Source organism: Neofelis nebulosa, chromosome 3 (genome assembly GCF_028018385.1).
Source record: "Neofelis nebulosa isolate mNeoNeb1 chromosome 3, mNeoNeb1.pri, whole genome shotgun sequence".
Classification (NCBI taxonomy): domain Eukaryota; kingdom Metazoa; phylum Chordata; class Mammalia; order Carnivora; family Felidae; genus Neofelis; species Neofelis nebulosa.
In genome coordinates, this window is record NC_080784.1 from 136,340,051 (window position 1) to 136,358,905 (window position 18,855).

The window sequence follows — 18,855 nt, forward strand, 5'->3', positions numbered from 1 at the left end:
AAAGTTGGAGATATCCCCTTGGATGTAAGAAACACTGCAATAAATATAACTTTAGTTTTGGGTTTTCTTTTCTTTTTCTTCTATTTTGGAAAAGGAATTGTATTGAAAAGGAGAAATATTCTGCAGAGAATAGTCAAATTCTACTGTTGTTACAGTTGTAACTTTACATCCAATTTTCATTTAATTTAAATATTATTCATTTCTTTTTTCACCTTTTGTTTTCAATCAAGTGATGATGCCACGATTATAATCAAGATGATAAAACCAGGAAAAAATGCCCAGAATTTTCATCCACATAAAATATTTCAGGCATTGTTTGCCTTTTAAAACCTTAAACTGTTAATTTATTTGAAAGGGAAAAATCTAAACTATGAAGCAGTGCATACCAGAAGTGAGGAGGTGGGATCATGGTGGTTTACCCTAACAGATAGGAAGGAATATTTCATCACACATTGTCTAGAACTGCCAACACATGGTGGTAATAAAAAGCAGGCCAATTTTGATCAATTTTATTACTGATTTTAAAATAACCACAAGGGATGAATTCTTTGCTGCATGCATTTGGAGCTGAACATCCATGATTTACCCTTGCTACCCCACTGATTAAGAAACAATTCCTCTAGCTATTTGTAGTTGGTGTGATCACTTCAGGATTAAGTCATGGAGTTGGAGCGCTGTTCGTGCAGGCCCTCAGGGCCCACAGTCCCAATGGAGTCACTGTTGTGTGTTCCAAGGCATCTGGAAGTGGTGTTCCTACTGATGATGAACAGGTGACTGGGCTGGAAATGGGAGACCATGATGGTTGCATGGAGGGGACTGGACCCATAAAATATACTAGCCCCAAAGACCATGTTGGGCACCAAGGAAGACCCTAATATTGTTCCTTCTGTCACCAATAAGCAAATAGTGGGCTGTATGTGCGAAGAGGACAACAGTGCTATCATCTGGGTCAAGCTGCACAAAGGTGAGACCCAGTGATGCCCTAGCTGTGGACTCCATTATAAGCTGGTGTTCTACCAGTTAGCCTACTGAGCCTTTCTTTACACTAATTTACTCAAAATGTGCTGTAAACTTTTCTTCTTTCCAAAAAAGAATGACATTGTATTGGTTCTTCTCAAAAGAGAAGGGAGGGAAAGAGAAAGAGAAAGAGAAAGAGAAAGAGAAAGAGAAAGAGAAAGAGAAAGAAAGAGAAAGAGAAAGAGAAAAAGAAAAAGAAAGAGAAAGAAAAACAATGCCTCTAAAATATATTAATATAAGGTGGTAGCTTGGCAAAAATGATCAACCTATGAAAAAAAAATGTAGGAAAAGCCAAAGCAAATGTCACTCCAATGTTCCCAGATGGGATGAATATCACTAAATAGTTTTAATGGTCTAATGATTTCATAAAAGGGAAAGAAAAATTAGTGTTGCATGTTGAAATGATGTGAGACTCCAGAATACTTGGAGAATTATTTTGAAAACATTAGGTTAAGAATTTGACAATAGAACACATGTTTTACCTCCCTATCTGTAAAATAATTTATGTATGGATTCAGCAGTGCAAAACCATCACATGCCAAGCAATAAACACTGCTACCGAAGAGAATACTTTCAGCCCTGCTAGAAACAATAACACAACAACAAACCAAACTATTCAACACCTGATATCAGATCTAGCATTAATGGAATTAATTTCCTTTTAGGAAGAAAGGTTGACTGAACTAATATTAAAATTCAAATACATTGAAAGCAAAATTAGAAAATGGCATCTTCTAAGGGCAGGAAAATTAATGTAGGTAACGGTTCTATCTAGTCGACTGCGGGCTTTCGAACAAGCAGCTTCTCAATGCTGTGTCAAACATTGTTTGATAACTCAACAGACATTCATACCCCCATTTTCTCTTGTCATTTCCATTTTAGGGGATGGAAAATTAAATACCTCTCCCACTTTTTAAGAAGGCTTCTAGAGTCTCTAGGAAGGCTTTGTTGTTTTTTTGTTGTTGTTGTTGTTGCTGCTGTTGTTTGATGAAAGAGGAAGACAGCTGGAATTGCCAATCACTCCTTTTTCCTATCATGAACTTGGACATGCTCTTTACTAATCTAAGAGTCATCTTTTGATCATTAGATAATCATTCATGAGGGAAAGGTTGAAAGATTCAGAGACAAGAGGGATGAAATCATTGAACCACTGACCCAATAACAGAAGCATCTTCTTTATGATTTTTTTAATGTGAGAAAAAATGCATGTTTAATCACTGTTAGCTGAGTTTTCTGTTACTTACATCATTGTGAATTCTAGCTCATGAAGTGATAATAATGATTTTGAAGGTATTTTAGCATTTTAATAACAAAGTTTGAAGACTGGCTATGAGATTGGTTATGAACGGACAATACTGACTCTTTTTCTGTGGAGTTCTTTGATGCTTATTTGGCTGGGAAGTTTGGATTTTATTCTGCCAAAATTCAGAAAATAGCCTTTTAAAGGCACTAAAAGTTCAGTTTTAAAAATAACAATGTTGACATCTGGAAATACATCTTATGCATCTGTAGTTTTTCACTCATTGTTTTAAATTGATAAATATATTATCTAAAGTTTCTCTCTAAATCCAGCAGAAAATCTACTAAAGATGTTACAATTCAACATCTATGTGTGCTACAAATGAGAACCAAACTTCCAATATTTTGTTTCATACAGTAATAAAAAACAGTCAACACTCTCTTCTTAAAATTTTCAGGATTTATTTTTTCCCTAACAATTTAGGAACGAGATAAAGCAGTAAGCTTTGCTTTATAGCTATTCTCTCTCTTTCCCTTCCTTCCTTCCTTCCTTCCTTCCTTCCTTCCTTCCTTCCTTCCTTCCTTTTTCTTTCTTTCTTTCTTTGTTTCCTTCCTTCTTTCCTTCCTTCCTTCCTCCTTTCTGTTCCTTTTCTTCCTTCCTTCCTTCCTTTTCCCTTCCTTCCTTCCTTCCTTCCTTCCTTCCTTCCTTCCTTTTTCCTTCCTTCCTTCCTTCCTTCCTTCCTTCCTTCCTTCCTTCCTTCCTTTCTTCCTTCCTTTCCTTCTGTTCTTTTTTTCTTTCTCCCTCCCTTTCCCTCTCTCTTTCTCTCTCTTTTTTTTTTATACATACAGCCTTGCAGTTGTGGTAAGCATATACTTAAGAAGTATAGCAAGAAACTTAATGCCAAAAGCCCTAACATCTTTCCATTTATTTAGTACTTATTATATACTAAGTTTTGACATATATTCTCTTATTTTAATAATAAATATGTAAGGTAACTATTTTATATATGAGGAAATTGGGGATTAAACAAATAGCCCAAGGTTAGTTACACAACACCAAGTGTCAGAATGAAAGTCCATATTCAGATTTATTCAGCCTTAAACCTTCGCTCATTCCCGAATACTAGTCTTCTTCCTCTTTATTTAATCACAATTATCATATGTCTTCATTTTCTAGTAATTTAAAATATTAGTAAATTCTAAAAATGAATAAAATAGAGTACCTTTTCTGTGCCATAGAGAGTTCTAACAGCTAAGATGTACTTATGTATTCCAGGCATGGATACAAGTGGTTTACCAGTATTTCTCTCATTTAAAAAGCTCACAGCACTCTGAGGTGGGCAACACTATTTTACCAAGGAAAGGACTGAAGCACAGAAAGGTTAAGTAATTTGCTGAATGTTACATAGCTAGTAAAAAATTATGGAACCAAGATTTCTTCAAGGCTGTTGGATTTCAGAGCCATTCTGTATCTATTACACAATACTGCACTGTGTGTATAATAGCTGAAAAATGAGTTATTGAGGAAAAATCTTGCTATTTACCAGCTTTCTGACCTAAATTTCTGTCATCACACGAGGAGGAGTGATTTCTGCTGAGAAAAATGCAAATTTTGAAGAAGGTCAGGAAAAAAAAAATGGAGGGGAAAACTCTGAACATCTTGTGCGTTCTGTCCAAGGAAATTATTTCCTCTATGTAGAGATCTAAGACTATTTAGCAATATAATATGCAAAAGAGTTAAAGCATATAGATGATAGATACATATACTCAGAGATTTCTGTGAAAAAACAATCGTTTACTGCTGTAAATCTGGTGTTGCAAAGAATTAGGAAATGGTTATAATAGACATATGCTTCCCATTTTGTGGCATTGAAAATAGAATGTCCCAAACATCTGTCTTACAATGGTAGATGTAAATCAATGTTGTCTATGAGCATGTTGTTTGTGTGGAAAGTTAGAGAACATTTTTTAAGCTGTTTTGTTTAAGACTTTTATTGAAGAAACAGCGAAACTTCAAATTTTAAGATTAACAAGACAGCACAAAGGTCACAAGACTATCTCCAACTAGCAGCACGGGGAAAAGGACACATTGACTAGTAGATGATTAACAGGAATATACCTTGTTTTTTGAGTCATGCAAACAGTTCTAGCTATGTTCATTTAAATTCCTAAGAAGGTTTTGCAGTGTCTGACAAAACCATCCCTGGAATTTCTGGGTGATAAAGGTACATCATGTGTACTTCTCTTGGAAATCCATTGATGGTGTCATGAAGCATCACCAAGGAGGTGACTTTTCACTGGACTGAAAAAGTAAATTACACAGGTGATTTTATTACACCTGTGAGAAGCTGTTCCAACTGGAGAGAGAAAGAGAGAGAGGAGAGGGAGAGAAAGAGAGAGAGAGAGAGAGAGAGATATCTAAATCTCCTTCAGGATGTGTGAGGTTCCTCCTTTATGTGTGATATATATATACTCTTTATCTAGAGGCAGCTTGTGAAGTTACTGAGTGTGATAAGGTAAATATATTCAAATTCCACTCATCTTAAAAATGAATAAGCAAACACAAGGCCAAACCTTCTTGGACCTTCTGTACCTTGCAATAATTTATTATTTTTGCTCCTTGATTCTCAGTTAAGTTGTAACTCTGGCTCCATTTCGTCACTTTCTATCTTTTTGCCAACCTATTGCAATTTGGACTCTGACATTGCCATTCTACTAAAAGAGCTTTTTATATAGTCACCAACAACTTTCTAGTTGCCAAAGTACTGAAAGCCAGATTTATTTTTTATATTACTTTATGCCTCACTTCTTTTAAAATGGTCAATGCCACTCTTCTCTTATTCTTCTCATGTGTTACATAACTCTTGCCTTCCAGAATACTCTTATCAATCTCCTTCTTGACTATGCTACTTGCTACACACTTATCATAAATCTATTTGTCCTCTGGGTTCTGTCCTCAGCCCTATTTTTCTCTATTTGACACAACTTCTTTGCTTGACATTTAATCTCACTGTCTATCAATTATTCCCAGATTTGTATCTCAATTTGGGCTGCTCTTGTGACCCTTAGCATTGGATTTTTAAGTGCCCATGAGATACCTCAACATGGGTATCTCAAAACATCCCCAAACTCAGAATTTCTTAAACAAAGTCACCTTTTCCTGAAAACCTGCTCTATTTCCTATAATCCTGATTTTGGTTATCAGTTCCAGTTATCCCCCAAACATTTGAAGTTCCATCTGAGAGTCAACCTAGATTCCTCCTTCCTTCCTGATCCCAATTGAATCACCACATGGGTCCCTTCCAAACTCACTGCCACTACTTTAGGCCAGATCTTTAATATTTCTTTTTTTTTTTTTTCAATATATGAAATTTATTGTCAAATTGGTTTCCATACAACACCCAGTGCTCATCCCAAAAGGTGCCCTCCTCAATACCCATCACCTACCCTCCTCTCCCTCCCACCCCCCATCACCCCTCAGTTTGTTCTCAGTTTTTAAGAGTCTTATGCTTTGGCTCTCTTCCTCTCTAAACTCTTTTTTTTTCCTTCCCCTCCCTCACAGACTTCTGTTAAGTTTCTTAGGATCCACATAAGAATGAAAACATATGGTATCTTTCTCTGTATGACTTATTTCACTTGGCATAACACTCTCCAGTTCCATCCACGTTGCTACAAAGGGCCATATTTCATTCTTTCTCATTGCCACGTAGTACTCCATTGTGTATATAAACCACAATTTCTTTATCCATTCATCAGTTGATGGACATTTAGGCTCTTTCCACAATTTGGCTATTGTTGAGAGTGCTGCTATAAACATTGGGGTACAAGTGCCCCTATGCATCAGTACTCCTGTATCCCTTGGGTAAATTCCTAGTAATATTTCTTAATTGAGTTCGAAGAGCAGTGTACTCATTTCAGGCAAGTGCTGCCATGATGATCTTCATAACATTTAAATTGGATCATGACATTTCTTTGCTTTATGTCTTCCCTTGGTGCCCATTGGCCAACCAAACTCTTTTCCATGAAATACCAAGTCGCCACAATCTGAACTCTGCTTCTTTATCCACCATTCAATCAACAAATGTTTAGGTAGCACCCACTGTGTGACAGACACCGGCCATATCCACATTCATTTCTACTGCTTGCTCACGAACAGCATGCTGGACTATTAGCTGTTTCCTAAATGCAATATAACTTATCATATCTTCAGGCATCCTTACGGAAGGTAGATTTTGCCATCATGAGTCAGCCTAGGGAAACTTACTCTGTAAACCTTTCTTTTTTCCCTTCCTTCTCCACTCTGAGTACAAAAAGACTCAATATTCTACCAAACATTCACTGGTTATTATAGATTTGGACCTCCTTGGATTACAAGTTTTCTATCCATGTAAGATTTTTTGATTACTTAGAAGGTATTGGCAACAGACTGAGGTAAACTTTGGCTGTCTTTGTTTCTCAGTTCTGGACTAAATTGAATGACTTTTATTTTGATTTGTCTATATATCATGGTTGAATGTTCACTTTTAAATGAAAATTGTTATAAACCTGCTGACACCAAGACTTATTCTGCAGCAGGATTGCAGTAAGCAGAAGGATAAGTAAAAGCAAATTCTCTATATGGCTTAATTATCTCTAGGAAGAAAAGGGTGGAAATCGGAAAAAATCACTGACAGCAGGGCATTTGAGTAATAACTGAAAAGTTGTTTAACTTCTGGCTTTTCATCAGCACACCACAGCTTTTTTGTTTTGTTTTGTTTTCAGGATTTTATAGATATCAGTGCCACAGCCTGAGAATTACTGATGAATGTCATTTTACATTGGAATTATTCACTCATTTCCATCACTGAGCAAGTGTTTTGTTTTAATGCACACATTAATTTCACAGACATTTATGGAGCCCTCCATTCTTACCCACTTTGGTATTAAGTTCCAGGGACATAAACAAGAGAGTTGTCTGTGTGTCTTAGTGCAGTCAGGCTGCTGTTACAGAACAGTCAGTAGCTTATACACTGTCTGAGTAGTTTTTACACAACCGAAATTTATTTCTCACAGTTCTGGAGGCTGGAAGTCTGAGATCAGACCAGTACAGTTGGGTTCTGGGGACAGCCCTCTTCTGGGTTGCAAACTATCCATTTCTGGTTGCATTCTCAAGTGACAGCATAGGAAGGAGCAAAAGAGCTCTCTGGAGCCCTTTTACCAAGCAAGGCACTGATCCTATTCATAAGAGTGCCACTCTCACGACCAAATCACTTCCTAATACCATTTGGTTTTCAACACAGGAATTTAGAGGGGACACACAACTCTGCCTACTCAACTCCAGAATCACTTGGTACATGCTGCATAAAATTTTGATATTATGAATTAATGAGCTAAGTCATTTATACACAATCAAAATAAAAGACATCCAATTTAGTCCAGAACTAGGAAACAAAGAGCCAAAGTTTACTTCGGTCTGTCGCCAACACTTTCTAAGTAACCAAAAAATCTTATATGGATAGTAAACTTGTAATCCAAGGAGGTCTGAGTCTATAATAACCAGCGAATGTTTGGTACAATTTTTTTTAAATTTTTTTAACGTTTATTCATTTTTGAGAGACAGACAGAGACAGAGTGTTAGCAGGGGAGGGACAGAGAGATAGGAAGACACAGAATCCAAAGCAGGTTCCAGGCTCTGAGCTGTCAGCATAGAGCCTGATGTGGGGCTCGAACTCACAAATCCTGAGATCATGACCTAAGCTGAAGTCGAACGATTAACCAACTGAGCCACCCAGGTGTCCCATAGAATCATGACTCTTTTTGTAGTCAGAGTGGAGAAGGAAGGGGAAAAAGAAAGACTTAGAAAACCTAAGAAGTGTAATAATGTCAGCATAGTGGCCCAGTGGCCTAGATCTCACACCAGTAGACCAAGACATGCAATTTACATGTATTTTCTTATTTGACCACTCACACGTATTCTGCAAGGAGACTTCCCTTCTACAAACTGATTCAGAGATGCTAGGTGACCTGAGGACACACATCTAAAAAGTGGCAGGTCTAGGGATACAAACACAGGTCTGTACCATTCTAAAAGTCTTCCTTTTACACTATGTTACATTAATTCAATGTAGTCATTTTTTTTTCCCATAGGCATACTGACCACTCTCTTAGGATGATATGGAGAAAATGTCTCAATCTGATTTCTATCTTGATTATTAAATCTGATTTTATATAGTGCAGATGAATCACTGCCATTCCAGATAAGACCATGGTCAGTCTTTTGTTCATGAACTCCTTAGCCTTTATGTATGATTTGTTGTAGTGCTTTTCACAGAGTAATTATTTATGTTCCTTTATCTCCAAGGAGTATGTGAACTCATAGATTCAAGGCAACCTTTTTGCCTACTCAACTCCAGAATAACTTGGTACATGCTCCATAAAATTTTGATATTATGAATTAATGAGCTAACTCATACATAGCACCATTTAAAATTATACAGATTTAGATAGCAGCATTCTCTTGGACAAATCAATTTCCATAAATGAGATTACAATATATACAACATACAATAAACTTCAAAGAAAATGTTGGTTTTATTCATAACCATGACAAAGACAGCCTATTTTAATTCATTATTGCTTATGGACCTGTAGGAAAAGATACATAACAATACTGAACTTCACCAATTTGCAAGAAACCTTGAATCCTTAATTGAATAGGCCTATTGCCATTCTTTACTCTGGGAAGAAGTAAACAAATCTCTGTCTATGTCTACGTCTATGTGTAGCTCTATCTCCATCTATCTCTATCTCTATCATCTATTTATCATCTATCTTTTACCACTAATGTGTATAAAGCACTTTAAAAAAATATTCACTTATTTATTATTTTGAGAGAAAGAGAGCACAAGCAGGGGAGGGGCAGAGAGAGAGAATCCCAAGTAGGGTCCATGATATCAGCACAGAGCCTGAAGCAGGCTCAAACCCACGAACTGTGAGATCATGACCTGAGCTGAAATCAAGAGTTGGATGCTTAACTGACTGAGCCACCCAGGCACCCCTAAATGTGTATAAAGCACTTCAAGATGGCTAGGAAGATAAGGCAGTCAGGTGTCAGCATTTAAGAAATATACAGGTTACACAGAAGGCTTGGGTCAATAAAGAAGGCTTGATGAAGAAATAAGACCCAGCAATGTCTAGAAGGAAGTACAAAGTTTGAACAGACAGCAGAGAGAGAGAGTGTCATAGCATAATGAAAAAAAAAGGAAAGGCCTGGCACAAGATATATGTTTAGAAAGAAAGAGTGGGACAGTCTGGGGAATTGGGAGTTTATTCTCCTGGGAATAGATGGATGTGGTTATAAGGCCTTGATAATTACACGAAACAGTTAGGAGTTCCTCCTGGGAGCAATAGGGACGCATCAAAATGTTTGAGGGGTGCCTGGGTGCCTTAGTTGGTTAAGTGTCTGACTCTTGGTCTCGGCTCAGGTCATGAATTGGAATTTTCTCTCTGTCTTCTCCTGCTCTCTCTCTCTCTGAAAATAAATAAATAAACTTAAAAAAAATGTTTGAGTCATAGGACGATGTTTGAGAGTACTATTTCAGGAATACCAACTGGTCAATGCTTTACAAATAGCCTGTGTGTTGTAGGAATTTGTGAAGAACATTAGGTTGGAAACAAGTGAGGATGGATGCTGTCTTGAAGAGCCATTTCTTAGGTTGAAATAAGTTGTGCGCATGAAGCAATAAAGGCACAGAGAACTCAGGTGAAGGAAACATAAAAGGAGCTGGAAGTCTATGAAGAAGGAAGAAGCAACAGTTTCATGACTGGTTACGGTGTAGGGGAAAGCTCTAGATAATTAATGATAACTTATCTCTAAGACAGAGCAACTCAGGAAATCAAACACACAAACAAAAACAAGATATAGAGTTTCCTCCAGTGTGTCCCATGAGCATAACATCCTTAAACTAGCTAGCTGCCCTATTGTGACTAGAAATTAACACTAACATTCAGGAACCAAAGTAGTTGGTAATCAAAAGTTGCTTACGCTGCTTTGCATATCACACATTAGTCTTACAGAGGTAAAAAAAAAAAAAAAAATTACATACACAGTTTCAAAATCAACAGGATAAAAAAACATTGTAACCATTATCTCTCCAGAACATAAATCCAAAGCACTGCTATCCCCCCAGCATCCTGCCTAATAGATGTTTATCAGTTCCTACATTTTTAAAACCACTGGGAAAGCATTTTCAGTGATCTTTATTAGTACCCAGACAAAGAAATGGAGAGATGAAAAGGACAGTAAGGGACCAAAGGGGTCTGGAAGAGAAAGCAACCTTGAGAATTTAGTTACAGCCTGCCCAGCATGCAGGCTCCATTATCACCAGGCCTCTGGAAACTTTAACTCAACTCCACACTTCATTCAAGAGCATTTCTAAAGCTGCGAGTCTTCTCTGCTGTTGGCCTACCCCTGACAACGGTAAAAAAAATATGCTTTAAATGTGGATCAGGAAAAGCAGACACATCAGCATTCTTTGCTTCTGGGTGCTTTTCCATGAATCATGCACTCCCCCTTTTACTTTCATTGAAATAACTTAAGCTGATGCTCTCCAACAGGCTTGGTTGAGGAACGCAGAAACAGGTCCACTTCTCCAACTACTTGAGTGCCCAGGGGATTAAACAAAGCACAAAAGAACACTCTCTTCTTAAGGTAACATGGTTTAGGGACCCAGGATTGAAAGAGAAGTTCATTCTTTTCCATGCAGAACCTTAAACAAAGATGTAAACCCCTCCCTCCCCCCCTTCCCCCCCCCAGTGAGTCACGCCACTGCAGGCTGGAGTGATTAGTGCTGCACACACAGAAGCAGCTTCTCTCCCAGAGCCTCTCTGCATAATTGTCGTCCTGCAGCCAGGGAACAAGAGGCTGGTGTGCCACTGGCTCTGGCTAAAAGGGAAGGAAACTTAAAACGGCTTGATGCTTCCTGTTCCTCCCCTCCTTTATGGTTCTGACAGAAACCAGAATACGGTTTTGTAAATTAGAAATCTGTTAATCCTTGACTCACATGCTAAACATTCCTCAGGTTACTAAGACTTTGCATAGAAAAGGACAATAGTTTAAAATTAACCCACAGGAGACGACAGATAGATAGAACCCACTCCTGTGGGTGCCATTTGCCAGCCCATGGGGATTCTCTTTGCAGGCAATGCCTTCCCTTGTTGGGAAGAGGGCATGATCAGCAGTCTTAGTCAGGATCCTTGAAGACAGGCTATACTCCACTATTGGAGAGGAGGTGGAGAAAGGTCAAAAACATCTTGCCATGTGCTTCAAAGATATATTAATTGCCCCCAGAACATCTCATGTTACAAATGAGCAGCAATAGGCTGTAAAAGTAGACTTTCTCTGTGAGTTTGGATAAACTCAATTTAGTTGCTGAGAGCAGGAAGAGCTAGAAAACGAGAACATGTCCTTAAGCAATTACTCCCTAGCTTTTCTCAGTTTCTATTGTTATCAAATTCTCTGTCAATGATGCAGTCTTAACAGTAACGTTGAAATCTCTATAGATCTATAAAATATGAGACAAGTATCTCTCACTTAATTACCTTTGTGAATGAGAGAGGAATATAAATGAATACCTGAATTCCTTGCTAATAATGTATGATAATGATCATAGGCAGATCTCAAGTGCTCAAAGGGAAGGACTCAGAAAGAACAAGGTTTAATCTTAAAAGTTCCTGCTATATTTTGCTTTACACAAGCGTTTTTTTCTTACTTTGTTTTCTTCTCTCTTCTGTTGGTTACTAAGTAGAAAGGGTTAATAGGTAGCAGATCAAAGAAAAAAGGGAGAAAGAACTTTAGATGTTACTCATGTCTGCTCCTGATTAAATTATTAGCTTACTATATATGACTTTAAATTATAATTACCTATTTCAGTTTAAATAATCACCTCATTTAATTATTCCACTTTTAAAGCAAAAGGTCATTTAAAACTATTTTGATGCAGAAATGTTTTCTAAAAGCATTTTATTTTACCTATGAGTACTCTTTAACTCCCTCTGCACAAATCAATTCTGAAATTCTTAGCCTCTTTTATTGATCAGAAATTGTTAAATATTTTCCCACTTCTTGTACCTTATAGCTCCTATCTTTGGCCTCTCCCAATGCTGCCTTTTGATATATTTGGAAAGTCAAGGTGACTCCTATTTCTAATCAGTGTTAGTCAATATGGTTGAAAGGCTCCTGAAAAGGGGTCACTACAGATCATCTGATTATTAAAATTTTCTCAGCAGGGGAGGTGAGGCAAGCACAGGCAGCCAGAACCAAAGCAATGTGATGGGAGTAGAGAACAAGGGCCTGAGAGGGATCGATTTCAAGAAGTAACAACATGGCTGCTTGGTTTGGGGCTGAGAACAGCCCATGGTAGCCTTGGCCCCTCCTCTCAGAATGGCCAGGCGGGCTTGCTTGGTTTTCCATCAGTCAAGGTGATCCCTATAGGCCTATCATTCTTTAAGCCCCACCTATCTGGCCCATTCACCATCATAAACAGATCAATACGAACCTTGAAAAATAAATATAGACAAGCAGAGACACAGATAAATCACTCCTGTACAGTTCTAAGCTCTCGACAAGCAGAGACATACATAAATCACTCTTGTACAGTTCTAAGCTCTTGGTTTTCAAAGTCCCATTTTATCTGAACATAAACTGACCTTAAAGCACCACAGAATATTTGTATATTTTTTAAATGGACATTAACAGATCATCTACCTACCTTTCCGAAAACTAAAACACCGTTTGATTCTTCTGTATGTAGTTTTAGGAATGAACGGAGTTGACGCTAAGGCACCTGAGGGGCGTCCCCCAGTATTTCGGTCTTCAGGCATCATACAGGCCCGAAGTTCTGAATCAGTTCCAGGCTTCCTTTAAAACCTGCCTCTGTGTGATACCCCACGGCCACTCCTTCTCATGTTTATTTGTTAGGGCTGAAGTGCTGATTCCTAGAACTTGAAGGCTTTGATCATCCAGGTCCCAGATCAGGGATAAGTTACCACCTCTCATTTACTTCTCTTTTGGCAAAAACTTCCTTTTCTCTTGCCTAATCCAAGGAGCTTTAAGATTTGGGTGTTTTGTTTTAAGTTTCTGCAGACATTCCAAAATGTCACAGCAAAAAGAACGGTAGCCAGCCGCACCTTCCATTCAAACAGCAGGAATTGTTTTGTTTTGTTTTGTTTTGTTGTTTTTGGTTTTTGGTTTTTTTTGTTTTTTGGTTTTTTTTTATTATTAAGAACTGTCTTCTCAGCTGGAACTGAGGGGACTGAGATTCCTCTGGAAAGGTCAGCAAATAGTCGTGTGCAAGGGGAATAAAAGGAACAATGACAAAAAGGCCCCTGAGGAATACTTCAGGACGGTCCTTGCTGGCTCCTTTCATCTGAGCGAAAGGGGAAGCAAATAATGGCACCTTCTCCAGAAAGCATTTCAGTGCATGATAGGTTCTTTTCAAAGGACTCCCCTGTTCCTTTTACAGCACCCCTCATCCTTTGATGCTCTCTGCAGGCTTCTCCCTTTTCCCGTCTGTCTTCAAACTCCCAGGGCTCCCGAGGGAATCGCCACGTCAGGACAGTTGAGTGCCCATTCCAAGCAGCCTCCTTGGATCCGTGGTGGAGGCAGCTCTGCAGGGAGCCTCTCCTCCCCCTCCTCCTGCTCCGTCTCCCCTTTTCTGAATGAGGGCTGGGCGGGAGCTGGCACAGCCTCGGCTGCCTCCGTCACCGTGGCTGCGACCGCCTTCAGTGCCCGCCGGTCACATGCAGCAGGTGCAGTCACAGCAGTATGAGGGGAGGAGGGAGAATGCCACACAGCCTGTGAACCCCTTTCTTCTTCGTCTGACTTGGTATTGACTTCTCTGCCCTTGTCTGTGCAGCTCCTTGAGAGCTGGCTGCCTCAGCCCCTCCAGAAATAAAACAGCACCAAACCAACCCCAAGGGGGTGAACTTGCGCCCCCTCCTTCCTGCATTTATTCTCTTCCTATACAAGACTTTTTCAGAGATTTTCCGACTGAATCTATTTGTGAGTGCTGATTTAAATGTGCATATCACTAAAACATATGTGTCTGTACTGGTACGTACGTGTGTGTCTGAAATAGAAAAATATTCTCAATCTGGTAACAGAGAACTTGCAGGTACAATTATCATAAAACAAGTCAACTCAACTCATGTGTGTGTGTGTTTATACATATTTATACATACATATATTTCTCTGGTTATGGTTTGAAAACCAATCCTGTTTTCAACTTTCTCCTCTGCTCTTGGCATGCACCCTCTCCACCCCAGACTCCATGTCTACCCATACTCTCAATCCCACCCACCGAACAATTTACTCACTGAGTTAATCATTCATCCACCTGGCTGTTCCATGAGCAGATGTGGAATGCTAGTGCTTTAACCCCAACTGACCCCCAAAGGTCTCTGCGTGCCTTTCTAGCCATTTGACAGGAACACTACAAAACTGAGGATACTACAAAGGTACTCCCTTTAGAAAAATCATTACTCTGACCAGCATGCCCAGATTGGTTATGGTTTGTCACTGAAGGAATCATTAGTGGTTATTTCTTTCCTATGTTTCACACTTGTTTTTCCCTTCAGCGTCACTGCTACTAGAAAAATAAGGAAGCACACAGTGTAACTCAGTATAAACAAGACAGTGACAATGCCAGACTGGGAAACACCTCGCCAGCCGCAAACTTCACTGACCTGAGTACTGGCATGGAGCGAACACATGTAACCCCAGGACTCTGGAGCTGGAACGAATCGCAGTTAAAATGGTTTTGTCTAATTTTCTTATTTCACAAACAAGGAAACTGAAAGTCCGGGGTAAATACCCCTTATCCAAGATCACACAGCTGTCTATGTCAGAGGCAAGACCACATTGTTTCCTAATTAACCCCTGCTTGACTGCATGCCAGTTATTCATCATGTGGATTATTCACATTCAGTACTTTTACTGCATCGATGGGTCTCTGACTCAACTTTTTTTGTAAGGAGACAGAAATACAGGAGGAACCTAATTTTGTTAGTAGCTAAACTTAGGCAAACCACTCAGACCTAATGAACACTCAATGGATTCACACTCTTCCTAGATCCTGTGCTTGGTACTTCCATATATATTAACCCCAAAACAATGGAAAATAATTGTAAAACAGCAACAGCAACAACAACAACAAAACTGTAAAAAAAGTAAACAAACAAGCAAAACAAAACCCTTAAACTTTCCCAAAGCTAAATAAATATTTCGACATCCTAACTTTTGGATTTAACTTTTAGGCAGAAACCATATGCCTCTCAGCATTACCAATGGGGAAGCAACTGTTTACAATTGGTTTTAAGCCGATAACACAAAGCTGAAGTATCTAGATTCAATACTGAATTTTGTTATCAGGTTAGGTTGTTAAGTGAATGTTCACTCCATTTCCATTGGTTCCCTTCTCTTATCTGATTATCTGTTTTAGGTTTTCTTTATTAAATAAAAAGAAAAGACCTGTAGTTCCAAAGCCATGATTTTCACATAATAGTTTTTCATTTCTAAGAGACTGAAAGTTTGGCAATCTCCTTCGGTGTCTCCTATTTTTAATAAAATGTCTTATTATTGTAATGGTAAAAACGGAATATTTTACATATCTATGCAGCCTGAACAAAAATTAGCTTAGGTGTCTCATGAAAAACTTTAACTTTTTAAAACATATGTTGTGAAACGGCAGTATAGGTAATGCAATGCCCTTTTTAAAATAAACACATTAAAAATGTATCCAAAGGTGGTATACAGAAATTATAAATCAGAGTGATACGTCACCTTCCAAATGTCTTTACAGATACCATTTAATCAGTGACCATAGCAATATTTAAATGTTGGGAGGGAGATTAGAATCTATGAAGTCTTTGTTCAGGATTAACAGGCTTGGGTTCCATAATTTAGGGAGGAGAGATATATTTTCTTATGAAAAGCAATTACAGCAGTTGAGGATATTTTTAACAGCTTTTCTGAAATATAATTCACATATCATAGAATTTATCCATTTCAAGTGTACAATTCAATGATTTCCACCATATTCACAGATATATACAACCATCAACAGTTTTAGAATATTTTCATCACCTCAAAAAGAGATCCCACATCGTGGGCTATCACCCATCCCCTCCAACATTCCTATCCCAGCACTAAGTGACCATTAATCTCCTGTCTGTGTCTCGCTTTCCCTGTTCTGTATTTTCATATGAACAGAATCATATGCTATGTAGCCTTTTGTGATTGGCTTCTTCTACTTAGCATGATGTTTTCAAGGTTTATTCACATTGTAGCATGTAGTAGTACCTTATTCCTTTTTTAATGACTGCATAATAATCCCTGGTGTAGATATACTACACGGACATTTGGGTGTTCCCACTTTTTGGCTGTGTTCCCACTTTTTGGCAATAATGCTGCTATAAATATTCATGTACAAGCTTCTGTGTGGACATATGTTTTCATTTCTCTTGGGTATATATCTATCAAGGGGTGCTGGTCATATGATACTTCTGCATTTAATTGATTGAGGAACTGCCAGACTCTTTTCCAAAGCAGCTGTACCATTTTACAGTCCGATTAGCAACATAGGAGCCATTTGATTTCTTCACATCCTCATCGATACTTATTATTGGACTTTTTGACTCTAGCCATCTTAGTGGGCATTAAGTGTTATCTCATTGTGATTTTGATTTGCATTTCCCAGATGACTAATGACTGAGCATTTTTTCATGTGCTTTTTGGCCATTTGCATGTTTTCCTTGGAGAAATGTTTATTCAGATTCTTTGCTCATCTTTTAATGGAGTCAAACTGATTCCAATTTTTAATTTCTCTTTAATACTGAGTTGTAAGAGTTCATTATAAGTTCTGGATCCAAGTTCATTATTAGATATATCATCCGGAAATACCTACCTCCTCCCAATCTGTTGGTTACATTTTCACTTTCTTGGTGATATCAATTCAGGTATTTTTGAAGGACTTGAAAAAAACATATTTACTTTAATTATTACAATTTAATTTTTTTTTTGTTTTGTTTTCATGTACCAGTAAGTACCAGTGCAAGTTTTATTATCAGAAAGGCATGGGCTTGTGATTGTGGGTTTGTTAATCCCACAGTAGAGGTAATAGGTCACACTATTGCACAAGAAAGCAGGAGGAAGCCCACAAGCCAGAGGCCATGGGTTGTCTTCCTAGTTCTGTTATTCATAGTGTGGCTGACATTTGTCAAGTTACTCACCCTACCTGGGTCCCAATGACCTAATCCACAAAATGTGGCACTGAACTGAAACAGTGGTTTTAAAATATTCTTTATCAGTAAAAAACATATTTTCAATGAAATGTTAAGTGGACTCCTAATAGATAAGATAGATAAAAGAGTTTCCAGTTATATAAATGTGTTTGAAACTCAAATTTTTAATATTTCTTTAAAATTCAATCAAAGAGCAGGGAGGGGGTATGTTAATACAAACATTTGAAACCCTAGATTATAGGTGACAGTTGTGATCTTTTATCAATGTCAATATTTAGTTTGGTTCTATATTCTGTATTAACTTTTAAAAATTCTAACGTTCAGTTAAATCACAAAGGATTTATTGTAAAGTAAATGAGTACTTTAAAAGCTTGTCTTGCAATCTCATAACACTCTTCAGTTAAACAAAAAGGGTAGAAATTTTTTTATAGGAGCATTGTTTCTATGGTAAGTGTTCTATGCTAAAATATAGGTCTTTACAAGTAAATTTCAATCAAGCACTTATGAAATCCCTGAAGCTCATTCCATAAGATAAGGTACAGTAGTCCCTTGTTATCCATGGGAAACATGTTCCAAGACTCCCAGTGGATGGATGCCTGAACTTTACACATGCTATGTTATTTACTATAGATACATACTCATGATAAAGTTTGATTTAAAAATTGAGCACAGTGAGAGATTAAAAATAATAATTAACAATAAAATAGAATAATTATAACAATACTGTAATAAAGGTGGTTGCTTCTTCTCAAAATATCTTGTACTGTACTCACCCTTCTTGCGATGATGTGAGATGGTAAAATGCCTATGTGATAAGATGAAGTGGGGTGAATGACATATGTACCGTGACACACTATTAGGCTACTATTGACCTTCTGACAATAGGTCAGAAGGAGTATTATCTGCTTCTGGACAGTGGTAGGCCACGAATAACTAAAAACTATGGAAAGTGAAACTGCAGATGAGGGGGACTACTGTATATAAACCTATCAACTACTAGAGCATCCCTTCCAAGTTCATAAATTTGAAGACTTACATACAGCTCAGAGCTGTTGTCTAGTCCCACTGGGATAACTTCTGGGACTCCTGGGCTGGTGGGAACTCCTGTGGCCACTGATTTGATAAAGCTAATTGGATCTCATTCATTTCTCTTAAGAAAGGGACAGATGGACGAGGAAGAAAGGGAGAGAATAGCACACTTGATGGATATAATCCCTGAACAAAAATACCTCCTTCAGCAGACATTAAGGGAATCCCTTAACTCAGAAGCCCCAGAAATTTGATAGCAGGGGGGAAGAGAGCCGTTAGAAATGACAGTGA

The 18,855-nt window shown here is 38.0% G+C and overlaps 1 protein-coding gene across 8 annotated transcripts in view; it reads right to left on the bottom strand.

The window, feature by feature from the left end:
- Nucleotides 1-18,855, bottom strand: part of ARHGAP24 (Rho GTPase activating protein 24) — a 671,369-nt gene that overhangs the window by 51,460 nt on the left and 601,054 nt on the right. Inside the window, exon 1 of one of the 8 annotated variants that reach the window (XM_058719599.1) lies at nucleotides 13,005-13,969. The exons of the other annotated variants lie outside the window; for them this stretch is intronic. Within the exon in view, the coding sequence (XP_058575582.1) occupies nucleotides 13,005-13,119 (115 nt within the window). The 5' untranslated portion in view covers nucleotides 13,120-13,969. Of the gene's footprint in view, nucleotides 1-13,004; nucleotides 13,970-18,855 lie in introns of those variants that run through there. 8 annotated transcript variants of the gene reach the window in all.